Genomic DNA, 17,169 nt, shown 5'->3' on the forward strand with positions numbered 1-17,169 from the left:
GTTTAACACTTAACAGTGATGACTAAAAAAGAGGAGACGGAATGAGATCGAAAAAAAACTAATTGGTTGGTGGAGAAGTAGGCAACACAAACTCTCAAAGGACATCCCAACCCTGACAAACAACCCTCCTCCCTCCCTACAGCACATGCTCCATCCTCTTGGGGCTGCTGGTGCATGTCCAAGGTACAGGAATCAAACCAACAACAATACAACTCTGACTGGGACACTTTGCAGAGCTGACCACATCAGAGCCACTGACACTGAGGACTGTGCAGCATCACATAGAATCAGTGAAGAGGCAGAGGAGCCAAACCTCATCTGGCTTCTAGCAGACCACTTGGAACATCTGGACAAGAAGGTAAAGATGATTTTGACTTTCTTTTGGCACTAAATCTGATAGAGTGGAGGAGAAAATGAAAAGGTGCAGTGCATTTTTCAGATGTTTGACATCTCACTGTATTTATCTTTACCTCTGATGTAGTGCCACCTTTTATTTTTAGAAAATTCAGGTAAAACTGGAGGCGGAGTTTGCAAATAAAAGAGGGCTTTAGAAGTTCTTTAGTTGTTACATGCAAGTGGTTTTCTTGTGGTTATTAAAGACGCTTAATGTAGCAATTAATCAGTATTTTGCAAAAAACAGTGTCATCTGCATATGGCATGAATTTTAGCCTATATTTTCCCAAATAAACAGCTACTTTCTCAGCTCTGAATGGGATAAGCCATGCAAACTCCCTCCAATGACTCAAAGTCATGAGGAGGATTTCAGTAAAGCCATCAACTGGAACACGTCCCGCTTAAATCCATGCAGTGCAAATACAACCCCTTGTGTAATTAACATAACTGGCTCCTACTCAAAGCCTCTGGCAGGAAATTAGCATTATCAAATTTCCCTGCATGTGTTTCTTTCCTCAGTCTGTCAGGAATAGAATAGACAATGTTTGTCACTGATATATGGCCCATTTTGCAGAGATCTGCAAAAGCCCTGACTCACCATTTTTACCAGTTAATGAAATCTTGGAACAATTTCTTATAAATGACTTTTGTGTTTGTAATTAGACTGGAAGACTACTGGACTGTGTATGGTTCCGTTTTTCACACATCATTATTCGTCTTACTGCATTTTATTGACATTCCTGTCACCATAAATAAGCGTTTGTTTTCTAATTCCAAGGTGCCGGTAAGAGAGTCACATGGATCAACCATTCTACAAACTTTTGCACTAAGTCCTGATCAGATAGATTGTTTTAATATTCCTGATTTTATCCCATAATGATTTTATTGTGGTTGATTGGACACAGAAGTATCTTACTGCTTGACACACGGAGTTGCACACCCAAGAAACTGCAAAGTCAGGACTGTCTGCAAACTGCCAGAGCATGCAAGCCACATACCCATAACTGTAACCCAGTTTACATCTGGTATCATAATGTGGTTTCAGTAATTTGATCACAAGTAAACCACATTTGCATCAATGACTTGTCTCCAGTGATCACTTAGTTTGGATCAGTGTTAATTTTGATAGCTATTGTTAATTTTAGTCTTAGTTGTACATATAAAAAGTTGATTTGTCACATTTTAGTCATCTCTACCCTTCATAGTTTTAGTCTAGTTTTAGTCATTACTTTTAGCCCACACATTTTTTATGTTGCCTAAGTCTGGTGCCAAATTATGTAAGTTGGTTCTTTGCACCATGCAAAACCTGGTATCCCTGTTTTCTACAGCTGAGAGGCAGAAGAGCTTTGGTGATTAGACGGATTGACCCACAGTGGAGAAATATGGATTTTAAATGTCCGACAAAAATGAAATCACATCAAAGTCATATTTTAGTCATCTTGACAAAAAAGTAACATACTTTTGGTCTGAGTTTTAGTCACCTCAAATCCATTTTCAGCAAGTCTTGATCTCCTCTTTCTCTTGGAAACAAGGTAGTTGATTAACATTTTTGGTCATAGTTTTAGCTGGCAAAATTAACACTGTTTTTGATCTCACTTGCAGGCTGTTTGTATGAATTGATAATGTTCCGTCATGTTGGTTTGAAAAGACCAAATGTATCTTTTCTTATCTGTTGGTGGGCAGTACCCAGTCCTCAACAGTGATATCACAGATAACGTCACTTTATAAGCAGTCTGCAAATGGTGTATATCTGTGTGTGGTACTGATTTAACTTGCCTTAACTGTACTTGGTTTTGGTATCAGGCTCTAAGTTTTCCATCACTTCACTAGTTCCTCGTCCATGTCTGTGGGGTTGTTGCTTAACAGCTCCGAAGACCAGTGCAACAACAATTTAGAACATGAAGGAGATGGTTTACCCAGTTCTGGGTCTTTGCAAGCAGACAGTTGTAAGAAGCACGATGAAATGCCATTTAAAAGAACAGGAGAGTTTTGGAAGTCATACTGCCAAACAAAGTTGATGACAAGAGAGGCTTGATTGGAATATTATGCTTCTAGAGATGATGTCATCTAACGAATAACGAATCAACAGTGCCTTCGTGTCTTATTGGCAGAGGTGATACCAAAAAGAGTGGTAGGCATGTAACCTCGCAGAGCCGATGTATTTGTCAGTCTCCATATCTGTCATCAGGCAAATCCATCTTGCAAAGCTCAAATCTACATTCGTGCCAGGCCTGAAAACAAATCAGAGTAGTCAACGTCATCTGAGGAAGTCGAGGTGGTAGCTGGACCACGTTTGTTAAATAAAAAGCAGAGAACAGCACTGAAAGCTTTTCATGACAGGAAAGATGCTTTCACTCTTTTCCACCCTACTTTGGTATGAGTTTGCGAGTTACAAGCAGGGTTTAGTTGGACTGTAATGGATGCCGCTGGTGGCGATTAACACAGATGTAGCTTTAGTATGGTGGCAGTTCAATCAGGAGAGACTTAATACGAGTTTAACAATAATTTATTTTACAAATTTAAATGAAATGCACAATGAGATCTGATCACTCAGGTTACAAACAGAGGTGGTTTGGAAACCATTTGTCCACATTGATTTGGTGAATCCTTGGTCATATTTGGTGCTTTTCCTTTAAATGGTGCCAACTCAACTTGTCTTGACTCTACTTGTTTCTTCTGATTTTCATTTAAGGATCATATCTGACATGCAAGATAGACTGTTTCATACATCCATTATATGGGATATACAAGTAAAATACAAGGTACACAACATGGTATCTAAAGGACTTTAGGCTAATGGGCTAACCTGCCAAGCTTGTTAGGACAGTACAACTAATGATGCTAGAATCTTTTCAGTAATTTGTCCTTGACGTACAGTTCCTATATGTACTTGGAACTAATGTTCAGATGAGTAATGGATCGTACAAGATTACAGGCATGTGTCGAGGAATGATCACTGTTTCAGGCGTCTCAGCAAACACAGGAGGAGCTCTAATGGGATTACTCGGCTGATCACGGATAAGAGCTGCCCCTATCCTCATCCAACTCAGCTGAGATTATCCCACTGCATTCAAACCTTTGCCGTCATCACTGGAAATTAGCCCAATCCCATGTTGGCATGTTGAAAGGTCAACAAGCGTGACACTTGCAAGCTTCTACAAAAACAATTTGCAAGGCCAGCGTGCCACAAAATCCCCACTCAGATTAAGCCTGACCTCCCTCCCATAACACTATAATACCTCTTTAGTCTGCAGCCAGTGTTTCTTACAGTGCGTCATCTTTGTGCTGGAAGATTTAGCAGAAGAACCATAAAAACAAGAGAGGTTCTGATCAACATCTCCCATAATTCACCTTAAATCTGAATGTATGAAACTGTCAATTTCCCTAAGTATAGTTGGCTTTCTTTTTGAGACACCCTATTCCCAATCGTACTGTCTTGAGGACTTCCTTAAAGCTCTTAACTGCCTTCGTAGCATTTTGAGGACCCTCCACCCACCCACCCACATGCTGGGATGACCCACCAAATTGGATCCAGTACTTATCAGAGCAAAGTTTGGGTGATCATGAATTTGGACTTGGGTTGGACTTGATAGTACTGCAGTCATTGCAGCCTGGACAGCATGAGCACAAAACGAGTGCAAAGTTCAGAAAAGGAACCCTGGGGATTTGTGGCAGGTGATCAAGCATGTGGATCAAAGAAGCACGGGTTGTCCATTTGAAAGTCAGTACACATGGAACAGGTAGTCTTGCATTAGTCTCTTTCTAAGTGGGCCATGTCTGCAGTGCTAGAATGGCTTAGCACACCAAACACCCTGGGGCAATGACCTTTGGGAGATCCCCAGAGGATCTGATTGGCCAAGAGAGGCTTTGGTGTCATCTTCAACTGGCATGCAGTGAATGAAAAGTCTAGTACTACAAATACGGAGAAGTGTGAGGTACAGCATTATCGTTCAGGACAACACTTGATAACTAGCTGAGGAAGGACATACCCAACAAGAGCATGCAGAGTTTAAGGTAAGCTGGAAAACATGAAGTCTAGATGCCAGGGTTGATAGTAAAGTAGATGATTGTCTTGCAAGTCTAGTGTCTATTTTCATGTTTGTGCAGTTTTTATTGTGTGCACACCAAATTGCTTCTCTTGGAGAAAAGATTTTCCAATGCAACATTTGCACCACACACTGAACCTCAAAGCTAGGTCAGGAAGCTTTGACCTCAGTACAATAAGAAAGTAGAAGCACATCTTTCAAAACAGGTGTGTCAGCTTTACTTTGAAGCATCCAGTGTATGGAAAAGCTTGGCCGACTCAAAATGACTTCCAGACAAACGTGGAGAGCATCAAGAATTTAAACAGACACCAGATGGCAGCTGAAAGGCATCAAGAAAAGCATGGGTGGATAGCATAGAACCCAGACTTGCCTTTGTTATTTTTGCCTCAAGTTTTGTTTTACTTACAGTCTGCTAACTGTAAATGGTTAATGGACTGCACTTGTGCATTCTTACAATGCTGGCAACAGAGACAATGTGTGTGCAACCTGTTTAACAGAACATAACTTACACTTGCCCAAGAGCAATGAGCCATATGGACATGGATTGTGTCCAACCTGCTGCATCTCAAGCTTTCCAATTTGTCCTTGTCATTAGACAGTACCCAACCATCTGCTCCAGCAGGAGGAAGCCTCCAATCTCTTCAAGTTAATATGTGCAAAGCTGGATTGACACATGTGAATGCTTGCATAGGTTTATTTGCCTACTGAAAGGTTTTGGCACCATCTCTGTGCAAAGTTGCAGAGATGCCATAAGGATGTTCTAATGTGTTGCAATGAAAGCCTGATTGGCAGTAAGTGTTTTTTACAACTGACATGCAAAGTCTTCAAGTCTAAGCTCATTGTCTACCCAAAAGCTATTAAAGGTGACCCAGCTCTGCATCCTGTTGTTGGAGCAGTACCTGTTATTGGCAGGCAAGAATTGACCCAGAACTAAGGTTTTGTAAGCAACTATCAATGGAATTCAATAATACTGACAAAAGCACTTAAGGTAGGAGATTCTAAGAGTAAATATATTTTGGACCCTAGCAATTCTACTGAATTTAAGAGTTTATAAATGTAAACAGTTATATAGGTCATCCTTTAAAGTGTGGTCCTAATTCCTGAAAGTCCCCAATCCTTTGTAAATTATACCATCTTCTCTGATCCTCTTTACTTTGGGTGTCTAGAGCATCAGGATGTCCTTACCCTTGCCCTACTCTTGTCTTTGGCTTCTAATACCATGTCATGCATTACGCAGTTGATCTTATTATATTTGTCTCCCTTTCCATTGTAGGTTGGGCGGCAAGATGGCACTTCTTCTGAGCCTTCTATGCATCTTTTGCCTGGGTGGTCCAGTTCTGGGCCAGGACATGCCTTATGAGGAATATATGACCCAGCTCCAAGCTTGCCCAAGAGAGTGTCGCTGCCCCCCAAACTTTCCTCGAGCCGTCTACTGTGATAACAAAGGCTTGAAGAGCGTCCCCAAAATCCCCCCTTACACTTGGTATCTCTACCTGCAGAACAATCTTATTGAAGCGCTGTCAGCAGATTCACTGGGTAATGCCACACAGCTGCGCTGGCTGAACATTAACCGCAACAAAATCACTTCTGAGGGAGTGGAAGCTGGTATCCTGGGTGGGATGTCTCACCTGGCACACCTCTACATGGACGACAACCTCTTGTCTTCTGTGCCATCCCCCCTCCCAGCCAGTCTTGAGCATCTACGTCTTTCTCGCAATCGAATCTCCAAGATCCCTGCTGGTGTCTTCAATGGTCTGGACAAGCTGAACCTCTTAGACCTCCAGGGGAACAAGTTGTTGGATGATGATGTAACTGAGGTGAGCCTGAAGGGTCTGAACAGCCTGGTTCAGATTAACCTAGCAAAGAATCAGTTGAGCCGCATGCCCCTTGGCCTACCACCAACCACCACCCAGCTCTTTCTTGATGGTAACAACATTGAAAAGATCCCAGCCGGCTACTTCAAAGGTTTGCCAAAAGTGGCGTTTCTGAGGCTCAACCACAACAAGCTTGGCAGCAGTGGGGTTCCAAAGAATGTGTTCAATGTCTCCAGCATTTTGGACTTGCAACTGTCACACAACCAGCTGACTGAGGTTCCCCTCATTCCCTCAGGCCTTGAGCACCTTCACCTCGATCACAACAGGATCAGTAGTAAGTCATTTTCCCAAAGATCTACTCTCACTTTACATTGAAAGGTATTACTGTAAGTCTAAAGCCATCCATCACTCTTGTGTTACAGATGTTAGTGGCTCCACCGTCTGCCCAGTAGACATGGCGACTTTGGATGACGCAGTCAATGAAAGTGCTCCTCGACTGCGCTACCTCAGACTCGACGGCAATGCAATCAAGCCTCCAATTCCAAGAGATGTCATTCTGTGCTTCCGCCTACTGAGGTCCATTGTCATCTAAGAACTTCACCAGCGTATTTCTGCCTCATAATTTGTACCAGTTGAGGGTTAATGCTACAAAATTGGTGAAAAACTATATCTGCATGTTTGGTCGGTATTTGAAACTTGTTTGCATCAACTTGTTTTATCGCTGTGACCTAAGGGGAAGTCAATTTTAGAGCATTGTTTTCAGTGGAATTTGAATGAAATCTGAAGGAAAGTTTTTTAGAATTTCAAAGGAACTCATTGTTAAAGGATTTACTTAGGCGTCAAACTGTTGTCTACTAGTAGTGCCTTATGATTATGAAGCATCTCATGTACAGTTGACAATTAAAAAATCTTTTTTGAGCAATAATTGGTATTATATGACTTTGAGCCGCAGGGCAAACTTATGAATGTAAAAGCAAGATAATAATTATTTGTTTCTACTGTTTCAGAAAAGCTTTCCTTATATTAGCAGACTTGAATCCAGCTTAGTAGTTTTGTGTTCTAGGTTGAGAGTCCTATCTACCTGTTTTTTAGATGACTATCTTCAACAATCATACACATTTACTGTAGGTAATTTATTTTTATTTAATATTCAAGAAAGTTAAGGGAAAAACTTGTGATTCCTGTGAAACCTCATGGCCAATATCACTTAATATTTTGTGTTTAATGCATTTTTTAACATTGCCAACACACTTTTTAATTCTGGTCACTACTTTTCTGAATGAAATGACAAGAGATTTCATTTTTACAGTATTAAATTTTAATACAACTTCTGAAAAATTGACATGTGCTTAAGAGTCTTTTTTTGTTCTCATTATAGTGGTACTTGTATTAGCCTGTGATTTTCTCTATTACTAATATTTTGAATGCCATATTATATTCAAGATACATTGTTTTCTCGCTTCTAAGACAGTCTGACCGCAGATCACAGATCTCAGATGCCCCCTCCCCTTTTAGCTAAAGCTGGAGCCAGAGATGGGGACTTGAGTCCGCAACTTGGACTCAAGTTGCACTTAAGTCCCACACATAAGTGACTTACGACTTGACTTGAACTTGTGTGCAAAAGACTGGAGACTCAACTCAGGCTTGTGATTTGGGACTCATGCACAATCTTCGGCTTTTAATTTTTCCATCATGATCTCTTGTCCCCCTGTCACTCTTTTCCCTTTTTCTCCCCTTCCACTGCGTCTTTTACGCAGCACCAACTGCTGCCCTCCTCTCTTCCTCATCTTCTTTGATGCTGCATAACAATGACACACAAACGCGATGCTCACGTACACACCTACTCTGAAATGCATGCTAACATGTTGGTAGTGCAGACTTCAGGCTTCAGTCTGTTGAGGGCAAAATCTTCAGAATTACTGAACTTTTTTCTTCCGCATTGAAGCTCCTCTCTGACCATGGAGGATCAGCGTCAGCGCTGTTTGTGTGTGCACTCCAGCTGTGCGTGTCTCTGTGTCACCCGCGTTAGCCATGGGTGTGCGTAATTTTAAAATATTATTTGGTTGATATTCCCATAATATTATATGTTTATGGGGAACAAATTAATGTTAGAATATCTGCACTGTCTCTCATTAACTATGAACGGACATAAAAGACAATAAGAACATTAAAACTTTAAATACGGTTCATAGAGGCAGCCAGAAACAGAGACAGATGGATGAGAGCCTGTAACGGATGAATTTGTAACTAAGGAGTCCAGGAGATTTCAGCGGAAAAAAGTGAAATTTAGCTTGATTTTACCCATATGAAAAAATTTACACCATAAATGATGACAGTTGAAGTTTTTTAAGGAGAATGGAGGGAAAAATACTCAGCATACTCTGTTGAAGATCTGTCTGAGTGAAAATTGGAAATGATCATTGTGTCTTTATTTTCTTTCAGAATAAAAACATCATTAAAAGTTAGTGTTTCTGTGTTAGTATAAAATTACTACCATGAAAGAAATATATCTCACAAATAACAAGAACATTTAATCTCCAGTGTCACAGTGTCTGTCTCTATCAGTGAAGTCTGACTCATGTGTCTGTAGTGTTTCATATGTACACAGAGAGGAGCTTTATTAAGAGGAGAGCTGATATTGATCATGTTGATGAGGGAAAAAGAGAGAGCATGTGTTTAATCTTATAGCAGAGGTACATATGATATATAGCAAGTAAATTCCCAACAACAGAACTGTGGCTAGTGGAAACACTGAGTGGCTAGTAGCCATTAGTCACAGTGGCTGGTGTGAAAAAAGTTAATGTAAAGCCCTGTTCATATGTAAGTGTACACATGCACACACCACAGCAAGCTCACCACAGACAATACCCCACCCTACTGATGGTGAGAACATGGTACAGGATTTAAATTCCTTAGAACAATGCATTGGTCTAAGCAGACCAGACGTCAGAGGCAGATCATAGAATGCTCATTACAACCATCGGAGACTTGAGACTTGACTTGGACTCATGATCAAAGACTTGAGACTTGACTTGGACTTGTGACCAAAGACTTGAGACTTGACTTGGACTCGTGACCAAAGACTTGAGACTTGACTTGGACTCGTGACCAAAGAATTGAGACTTGACTTGGACTTGCAAAAAATGACTTGTGTGCATCTCATCGGGCTAACTAAGCTACATTTGCTACATAAGCTATGTAGGTAATGAAAATGAAGAATGTACCCCTTTATAGTTTTGCAGATCTCATAAACCTATATTTTAGTCACATAAAATGGCTGCATAGCTAATGCTACGGTAGCTATATTAGTTGGGTTAGCTTATGTTAAATTTGCTAAAGCTAATCTATCTAAGTAAGCTATGTAGCCATATTACCTATGTAGCTAATGTAGCTACGTAAGTCTTAGCTATGTTCACTGAAGCTCATGTTGACAAATTTATAGCTGCATTAGCTATCTAGCTACATTGGCTTATGCAGCAATGCTAATTACATAGCAGGTCTAGCTACATTAGCTTTAGCTAAAGCTAGCAAAGTTAAAACGAGCTGCTGTTTGTGTAACTTGTTAAATGGGTTTACTAAACAGTCTGCCAACAGGGGAAAAAAAAATTTGCTCTCCTTAAGAACACCTTTACACAGCTAACATAGGTAAGGCTACAGCTAAAAAAGCAACTCAAGCTACATAGGCTACATAGTTAACTTTGCTCTGTAGCAAAATCTAAAGCTGAAAAAGCTAAGTTAGCTATTTAGGTAACAGGTCTTCATAAGTAACATCGTTAAATCTGAAGCAAACAAGGTTAAATTAGATGATGCTACATTTGCTATGCATGAAAACACTCTATGAAGCTATGTTAGCTACATAGATAATGTAGCTACATAGTAAAGATACCTAAATCTAAAGCTAATAAAGCTACCTTAGTTACATAGCTAACCTAGATTAATGTAAAGTTCACAAAGCTGCCAGTTAAGTAAGCTACATAGGTAACGTTGGCATTATGTTTATTATGTCTTTAAACATAGCTACACTACTTATTTAGCTAAAGAAAATGCAGACAAAGCTCTGTAAACTACGCAGATTTTAAGATATGCTCTGATACATTAGATTATGTTATGTTTGGATAGATAGACCTGTTTAAGAAGTAGTTATGCAAACAGTGGCTAACTTTAGCTTCATCAGCACTACCTTAAGCTAATAGAACTACAAACAAAACTACAGTAGTGCATGTGAAGCTTTGTTTTAATCCAGGTTACATTAAACAGATTGTGACAGGCACAAAAACACACAAAAAATGCTCAGTTTGAAGTTTTTCCTCCTTTCTTTTCACATGTCTTGTAAAAACCTCAATTCCAAAAAAATTGGAACGGTGTCTAAAACATCCCTGAAAGCAGAATTCAGTGACTTGCAGATCCTTCTTACATTCAAATCGAACCAGCACAAAGACAAGATCATTAATGTCCATACTAATAAAATCTAATTTTTTTAAATATTCACACACTCTTAATTTAATACCTGCAACATGTTCCAAAAAAGTTGGGACAGGCGCATAATTACCGCTGTGTTACACCCATTTTTTCTTCTAACAACACTCAGTAAGCATCTTGGGTCAGAAGACACTAATTGCTGAAGTATTGAAAGTGGAATTCTCACCCACTGTTGCTTGATGTACATCTTCAGTTGCTAAAGAGTGCAGGGTATTTATAGTCATAGTTTACAAGTCATATATGCCATACATTTTCAATGGGAGACAGCTGTGACGCCTTCTATAGTGGTAGGTGCCTTTCCAAATCAATTTAATTTACCACAGGTGGAGTCCAATCAAGTGTAGAATGCACTATAAGTAAATGTAAAAGGATCCTGCAGTGCTTGAGCTGTAAAAAAAATAGTGCATTATGGATATGGTGTGTTTTTCATGTAACTTTTACATTCTGTTGCTTCTTTTATTTCCACCAAAATTAAAACAATCTGTTGCAACTTATCTAAAGAATGATTTTCTCATCTTTTATATAAGAAATGGGGAGGCTGACCCTACACGCTCATTTACAGCAGCTGTGTAAGATTAGATTTCAATCTCACTGCCAATTATGCTTCAGCAGAGTGGATCAACTCTGCAAGACTTCTTTGTAACTCACAATGCACACTCTCATATACTGTGGACAACAATTCAAAGTCAAGCTATTTTAGGTGAATTTTCATTCATTTCTTTGCCTTTTGAGAATGTTTGGCAGGAGGAAATCCCAGAATATAAATCCCAGTTTATATAGCAGGTGCAGAAGGATGTCTGGCATTTCCCAAAAACGTCCTTTTCCCCTCACTCATCAAAAGGTCTAGAGTTACCATGGGGGTGAGAGTGAGAGAGGTGGGTGGTTGTGGATAAATCATGCAACCGCATATGGCTTGTGAGTTACATCCTGTGCATGTGTCCTATATTTCATTAACTTAAAAGACTCGAAAGATAGTGGGAGTTCATGTAGCATCTGATGGAGAGGGAACCCACTTTGGTGCTGGCTTGCTTTTTGTCTTCTGACCCAAGATCAGCTGATTCTAACTGTTCCTGGATTGCCTCTAAGATTTGCAAGTAAAGCAGAGCAAGTGACGGTGCAAAGAAAAAGCAGCTTAAACCAAAAGTAAAGGCAGAGGCCTTCCTCCAAGCAGGGACTTCCTCTCAGCACCATGCTAACAGGGGCTCCTCACAGAGCTCCCATTGTGTACGTGGGCCCCGTGAATCCCCCCCATACATGAAAGCAACACATGCCAGAGTTTCACTTCAGGAAAAGGCAGACAAATATTTCAGTCTGATTGAGCCACACGCTTAGAAAAATAAAGGACACTCTTGTAAGGGATAAAAAGGGTATTTTGCCATTGGGGGGCCTTTTGCTCTCTCTTTCTCTCTGCGTCTGATGTTTGAGATGGTCGTGCATGTGGGTGCGGGGTGGGTGCAGTCCGAGTGACCAAAAGCAATCTGCTCGGGTCCAATCAGCCTCAGTGCCGAGCTTCGCACATAAGCGGCAGGGGCACTCAGGTCTGCCAGACCTACACATACCCACACCTCCACACTTGTCACATCCACACATACACACCTTTAGCACACTTAACACACCCTCCCTCTTCAAGGCACCCTGCGCGACCTCTCACCATTGGCCAAATCCCGGAGCCCTCAGCATCTCCATCACGGCTGAAGGGACCATTCGGGAAAGCAGGAGACAGAGGTAAGCGTTCTTGGTGCTATCTTTCATGCTGTCTGGTGTAAAGGGGGATAAGGCAGACAAAGGGGGGTGAATCATGACCATGCTTGGGGGCCACTTGGGCTAATTAGTGAGTGGGGCAGCTGCTTTATTCTCATTCTTGGGTTTGGTTTAGGCGCTTCACATGTGGACGTCTTTATCGTCGATTGACGAAGGTTGCACTTGAGATACGTTGGCTCAAGCTGCAGAAGCTGTGATTATTCAATAGGTGTTTTTAGGATAATTTGCAACTTTATTTATAAGTACTTGAGGGCACTTTTTTACAATTTCATGCAAAATGCAATCAAGTTGTGCAAAAATGTCTCACAATTTCAGAAAATGTGACAATGCTCTGATTTGGTAATTCATGCACAGAATCATGTGCAACTTTTCCCAACTTTTTGGATGCTTAAAATTGTGTCACCTGCTTCAGTGGGAGTTTACAGCTCCTTTAAAAATTTTGGAGATGTTTGCAAAGGGGCATTTAAGTAAAAAAAGGAGAATCACTGTTTATCAGGAGCTCCCAATGCAGAGCCAAGCATAACACAGGAGGCTACACACTGCATGCAGTGACAGCCTGCATAAAAGCACACCTCTGTCTTCAGTATAGTCCGTCTTTTCAGTGCAGGATTTCACGGCTGTGTGACAGAAAGTGTTTCCCCGCAAACCTCTCAAATGTACGTCGCTTTGGAGAAAAGCGTCTGCTAAATGACATTGTAACATTGTAACAAACCAATCACCTTGCCTTTTCTTGCCTAACCCTAACTGCTGCACATTTTCAAGTAAAAATGTGGTATTGATTTGCATAACTAATCTATCCCTGTGATATCAACAAAGATTTGATTCATGACTTGTGTTTTTATGTTTTATATCTGTCCTCATCCCAAAAATAGCAGCAGAGGTTTCTCAACTTTCTCCCCCCACCCCCTTCTGAAAGATAGGTGTGTTAAGACAGAGCGTGCATCTGTGCGAGGATGTGTCTCTCCAGGCGTGTGCGTGAACCTGTCTATGTGTGTGCTGAATGAAGCTTTGCCTTGCACTCGTAACTCACTGCCATCCTGTCCACAAACCTCGGAGGAATTTGGAGTTTGAGTGCTGAGACAGGCAGCAAACCGGGCCTCATAAAGGCTCTCTGTAAAAGGGCGAGGGGTCGAGTTAGCTCAGAAACCTGTCTCTCTCTTTTTCTCTCTCCTGTGCTCGGGTTCACTCACTCCATCTAACCCTGAGGGCCAACATCTTGTCTCTTCTTTCCCTTCCCTCGCTCTCCATTTCTCTGCCCTGGCCGGGAGGACTCTCTTTAAACTCCACTTCCTTTTTTCATCAGACCTGCTGAGATGTGGCACACCTGCTAATTCCCCTCAGACGGATGATTGATTCCTCGCCCTACTGCCGCCTTTGCGTGCTAATTAAGCAGTCGTTAGCATATGCTAATCTTATTAGCACATCCAAGCAGGGATTGCATGCATGTACTTTATCAACCTTGCTGCGCTTCATCAGTTCCTCTGAGGAAATGGAAAAGATTATGAACAGCAGTTATCTGGGTCAGGGGCAGCGCTTACTAGATCTGCACTCAGTGAAAATGACACAGGCTCATTTTAGATTCAAGGACCATTCATTTCAGACTTGTTGCCAAGAAATTTGCAGCCAAAGCCTTTTAGTTAAAAAATAATCAAAGCACGGGCCAGAAAAACAGCTTTAGAGGAGTTTTATAGGATAAGGCAAACCACTTTTAATTTTAACCTTACACAGAAATCCTACAGGCTGAAATAGACTTCTTCGAGTTGCTAAGCTCTTATACTGATAGAAACGTTCCCATGGTTCCTTATCAGATAAACTCTGACTTGTGACCTTGGACACTTCACAGGCCAGAGCTGATTTGAGCCAAGATGGCTGCTCTCTAAAGCAGTGACCCTCTGGCTTTACCGAGGCGAGAGGAGGCCCTCATATCTAGATCCCTTGAGCTGTCTGCACCTCAGTAATGAATTTACTGACCTTGCTGATGGAACCCAGAGTCAAGCCTGCTTGTTATTTTTTTGTACATAAGACTGGCCATAGAGCTTATATCATAGGGACACCTCTCTCTGAAGTGCTGTCATATGTACAATGAACAGAACTAAGAAAACAGCATAAAAAACAAGCATCTATGGATGAAGCTAAAATTAAAAAATCTGAGAACTTTAAAACAATCATATCCATGGTTATTTGAAACATATAAGCCCATTTCCAAAAAAGCTGGGACACTGTAAAATATAAATAAATAAAGACTGCAACAGTTTGCAAATCTCATAAACCCATGTTTTACTTACAATAGGAGATAAACAACATATCACATGTTAAAACGGAGACATTTTTTCATTTCATTAAAACAATAGCTAATTTTGAATTTGATGGCACTAACAACTCTCAAAAAAGTCGGGACAGGAAGGCTGGAAAAGTACTGATGAAAACAGCTAAAGGAGTATTTTGCTACTAATTAGGTTAAGTGGCATCAGGTCAGAAACATGACTGGGTATAAAAGCAGCATTTTAGAAAGATAGTCTCTCAGAAGTCAAGGCTAGCAGAAGGTCAACAATTACGATTAATCTCAGAATTTCTGTAGTTAATCACGATTAATAGCCTTTTATCGCATTTTAAATTTTCACTATTATGCATTTTAAACTGGTTTTGTGTCATTTTTGAGTTCTTAAACTGGGAATAATTGACTTCCTATCAATATGCGGACCTACTTTTATTGGTAGATCGAAGAATTTAACATGAACTCAACCACGGAAAAAAAGATTTTGTGATGGATTGAAAATGAAAAGAAAGAAAAGTAAAATGGTTCAGATGACCATAAAGCGTCCACTCAGCTGTCTGTACATTTTTCAAAGTAAAATGAGATATTAAGAAGCAGTGCTAGGTACCTTACATCACTGTGGCTGCTGGAAGACGCTTAAATGCCATAACCAAAGTTTGCTGAAAGGTACAAAAAAGGAAATAGTCATGATTTTAAAAAATGACCGCACTTATTGTGGACCTTGATTAATCAGGATTAACTTGATATACCTCAACAGCCCTATCCTCTGCAAAGGCTCTGAATATCCTTCCATTTACAGTTTTAATATCACCAAAAGATTCAGAGAATCTGGAGAAATCTCTGTGATTAAAGGTACAAGGCTGAAGGTCAATATCAGATATTCCAGCCTTCAGGAAGCACAGCATTAAAAACAGGCATGATTCTGTACTGGAAATCACTTCATAGGCACAGTACATCATGGCATCCACAAATGCAAGTTAAAGCTGTATCATGCAAAGAAGAAGCCATAAGTGAACAAAATCCAGAAATGTCACCATCTTTTCTGGGCCAACGCTCATTTGAAATGGACTGAGGCAAAAAAGAAAACTCATCTGTGGTCAGATGAATCAGAATCTGAAATTCTTTTTGGAAACCACAGACGCCATGCAGATTTGTTGTTTTCATAAATCCAGAATAAGACAATATTTTTCCTGAAATGGAAAAAAGGTCTCAGTTTCATCATCTGATATGTTGTTTATGTCTTACGGTGAATAAAATGTGTTTTTTTTTTAAGTGTCGCAAATCATTGCATTCTGTTTTTATTTACATTTTACACAGTGCCCCAACTTTTTTGGAATTGAGGTTGTATTTATTTATCAAGGTCAGTTTTAATGTGCATATTCTTATAAATGTTGTTTTTAATAGAAACAGAACATAGTCAAACTACTACTAAAGCTATCTGGTCAAGTTTTTATGTTTAAATGTCCATTATAAATTAATTTGGATCAGATTAGATTTGAACTGTCTCCTTTTGGGTCACATGTACTGAGAGCTAGCATGCTAATAGGATAAGGCACCAAATTAGCATTTAAAAGTTTAAAATTTGCTAAAAATTCATGAAGTATTGCTATTAAATGCTAATGTTTCTGTAGACATTGGGTTTGAATTGGGTGCCGTTATATTTTCATAGTTACCGCTACAGTCATTGGAGGAATCACAAGGAAGCTAGCCAACTGTTAGCTTCCATGTTAGCTTAAGCTGCTGCCAGTACTTGTCAGATTTAAACATCTGTAGTTGTCTATGTCGGTTATAGTTGTCTAGTTTGGGCTGTGAGAGTGTAAGTCATGTTGAAAAGGACTTGTTTTTAGTGACAGTGTCAGATGAGTTTACTCCAAAACAGTATAGCATTAGCTAGGCTACAGGGACATCATTTAGTCTCTGTTTAACAACAAATAGAGGATCACAGCTAATGTTGTATGTGTATGTTATGACATTGGATTTGAATTGGGTGTGTTTTTATTTATTTATTTTGTTAATCTCAACCTCTGTAGTTATAAGAGGAATTACAAGGAAGCTAGTCAACTTTTAGCTTAAGCTGCTGTCATGTACAGGTCAGATATAAACGGCTGTAGTTGTCTTTATCAGTTTTAGTTGTCTAGTTTGGCTGCTAGAGTGTAGTGCACGTTGAAAAGGATTTGTTCTCAGTGACAGCTGTCAGGTAAGTGTGCTGCAAAACAATACAGCATTAGCTAAGGCTACAGAGACTTCATTTAGCCTCTGATTGACTCTGATGGCAGGGGATCTGCAGTGTATGCTAAATGCCATCTATGAAATGAGCAGCAAAGTGATTTGTGACTTACCTTTCAGTGACCAGCTATGCTTTCTCTGGTTCTGACTTTGATGATTCGGATGAACTGTTTAG

At 40.1% G+C, this 17,169-nt stretch overlaps 1 protein-coding gene across 1 annotated transcript; it reads left to right on the plus strand.

The window, feature by feature from the left end:
- Positions 1 to 276: 276 nt before the first annotated feature.
- On the plus strand, positions 277 to 6,845 carry kera (keratocan). The gene is made up of 3 exons (XM_041781251.1): positions 277 to 358; positions 5,713 to 6,587; positions 6,676 to 6,845. Exons 2-3 carry the CDS (start codon positions 5,726 to 5,728, stop codon positions 6,843 to 6,845), a joined length of 1,032 nt encoding a protein of 343 aa, XP_041637185.1. The 5' UTR covers positions 277 to 358; positions 5,713 to 5,725.
- Positions 6,846 to 17,169: the final 10,324 nt, after the last annotated feature.

Source organism: Cheilinus undulatus, linkage group 23 (assembly GCF_018320785.1).
Source record: "Cheilinus undulatus linkage group 23, ASM1832078v1, whole genome shotgun sequence".
Taxonomy (NCBI): Eukaryota; Metazoa; Chordata; class Actinopteri; order Labriformes; family Labridae; genus Cheilinus; species Cheilinus undulatus.

Bases quoted from the DNA above. Each gene is read 5' to 3' on its own strand.
- kera (XM_041781251.1), top strand. From the start codon at position 5,726: ATGGCACTTCTTCTGAGCCTTCTATGCATCTTTTGCCTGGGTGGTCCA. The intron at 6,588-6,675 runs GTAAGTCATTTT...CTTGTGTTACAG, and splicing joins CGATCACAACAGGATCAGTA to ATGTTAGTGGCTCCACCGTC.